This window comes from Eimeria maxima, genomic scaffold (genome assembly GCF_000499605.1).
Source record: "Eimeria maxima Weybridge genomic scaffold, Emw_scaff1064, whole genome shotgun sequence".
NCBI lineage: Eukaryota > Apicomplexa > Conoidasida > Eucoccidiorida > Eimeriidae > Eimeria > Eimeria maxima.
In genome coordinates, this window is record NW_013564103.1 from 1 (window position 1) to 2,113 (window position 2,113).

At 56.6% G+C, this 2,113-nt stretch overlaps 1 protein-coding gene across 1 annotated transcript; it reads left to right on the top strand.

Moving 5' to 3' along the window:
- Positions 1–236: 236 nt before the first annotated feature.
- On the top strand, positions 237–1,769 carry EMWEY_00048050 (mRNA decapping enzyme, putative; the record flags this gene model as incomplete). The annotated part of the gene is made up of 3 exons (XM_013479332.1): positions 237–555; positions 793–1,353; positions 1,512–1,769. Coding segments are annotated over 3 exons (1,138 nt in total), but the record flags the coding sequence as incomplete, so codon positions are not given.
- Positions 1,770–2,113: the final 344 nt, after the last annotated feature.

The window sequence follows — 2,113 nt, forward strand, 5'->3', positions numbered from 1 at the left end:
CGGGGGTGGGGGGGGTGCACGTGTGTTGCTCTCTTACTGCTTTGTTGGTGGTGTTTGGCTGAGCTAGTCATGTCTTCTATAACATACACGAAGATAATGAGGTAAATTGCTGCTGCTGCTGCTGTTGCTGCTGTTAGTTGTCTGGGTGGGGGGACTCTTGCTTCAACTGCATGCATTGTCTTCTTGCTGCTGCTGCTGCAGGACCAATGTGCTGTATACGGGCTGTGGATGCACAGCGACAAGGAGCGCCAGAGGCTGCACCAGGCGCTGCAGGAGGTCCTTGAGTCTGAGGGGGCAGCAGCGGCAGCTGCTGCTGCTGCTGCACCAGCAGCAGCATCAGCACCAGCAGCAACATCAGCACCAGCAGCAGCAGGAATAACCCCCCCGGGCGTAGCGCCAAATCCAGGACATGAGAACAACCAACAGCAGCGGCAGCACAATCATCATCAGCAACAGCAGCAGCACCAGCAGCAACAACAGCAGCAACAACAGCAACAACAGCAGCAATCAGCCCTCGAACGAACAAAGGAAGCGAACAGGGAGAAGGCGGGCAAGGTGAGGCCTTAAGAACCAGCAGCAGCTACTGGCGCTGTTGCACCTTTAGCTATTGCTGTAGTTGCTGCTGCTGCAGCTGCCGTTGCCGCTGTTGCTGCTGTTGCTGCTTGCTTTCTCTGTGCTTTCTCGTCGTAGTTTTGCTCTATTGGCGTTTCCTGCGGTCTCATAACGAAATGACCGTTGCGATTGCTGCTGTTGTTGCTGGTGTTGCTGCTGTTGCTGCTGCTGCTGCTGCAGGCTTTGTTATCTGTTTTAACTGGAGGTGTACCTATACCCAGTGACTTTGAGAAGTCGTATAATGCTGCTAAGGGAGACAACGCCCGACATTCTGCTGCACCAACAGCAGCAGCAACAGCAGCAACAGCCGCATCTGCAGCAGCAGCAGAGGACGAGGGTGCTGGGCCTCTTAGGACAAGAAGTCTCCCCTCCTGTAGTGATGGGGGGAATACAATCATTAATTTGCTGCGGCAGCAGCAACACCAGCAGCACCAGCAGCAGCAACAACAACAGCAGCAGCACCATCAAAATATGCCACAATTGCAGAGACAACGGAAGCAGCAGCAACAACAGCAACAACAGCAGCAGCAGCAGCACACAGGTGCCCCAAGTGCAGGTGATGGTATGGGCTCTAAGCGGGAGGACGACTACCGCCGCAGGCCACCAACAGCAGCAGCATTAGCAGCAGGAGAGGCTGCAGCAGCATTAGCAGCAGCAGCTCGTCCTCCAACAGCAGCATCAGCACCAGCAGCAGTTTACCCAGGGGAGTTTTGTAGTCGTTCTCTCCTACAGATGATAACTGTAAGACATTAAATAGCTAGCTAGCTAGCTAGGTAGCTAACTGTCTAGTTTTATAGCTAGCTGTTTATTTAGTGGGGTAGGTAAGTCAAGCATTTAGTTGTACCTTTATATTGCTCACTTGCTGCTGTTGCTGCTGTTGTGTGTTGGTGTTGCTGCAGCGGGATACTACAGCGGGCCAAGCAGCCGCGCGGGAGAGAGCAGCTGCAGCAGAAGCAGCAGCAGCAGCAGCAAGGCCTGAAGAGGAAACCGTCATTGTGTCTCGTGCTGCACTTAAACAGGCAATTGCTGCTGCGATGCAAAGCGATGAATTCGAGGAGTTGGTGTGGAGGCAGCTGCAGCAGCAGCAGCGGCTACGGCAGCAGCAGCAGCTGCTGCAGCAAGGTATCGCCCAGAGGCCGGGAGGCGGCAGAAAGTGAGAGGGGGGCCCTTGCGGACCACCAGGGGCCCCACACGGTTAATGCCCTAATGGGGACCTTTACTAGGGGCCCCCTCTTGGGACCCCCCCAACTTGGGGTCCCCCGTAGCTGGGGGGGCCCCCAGTTGGGGGCCCCTCTGCGCAGAGGGGCGTCTAGGGGCCCCCTTTGGAAGCAGGGCCTCATAGAGGGAGGAAGGGCCCCCCCGGGGTAGGGACGTTGCAGCGGAGGGTACTGAGTAAGCCGTGGGGGGCCTCCAAAAGGGGGTTCCCAGTGGGGGCCCCCCCATGGGGGCCCCCCATAAGGGGCCCCTGCTGCTGTTTTACATTTGCGGTTAAATGCTGTCT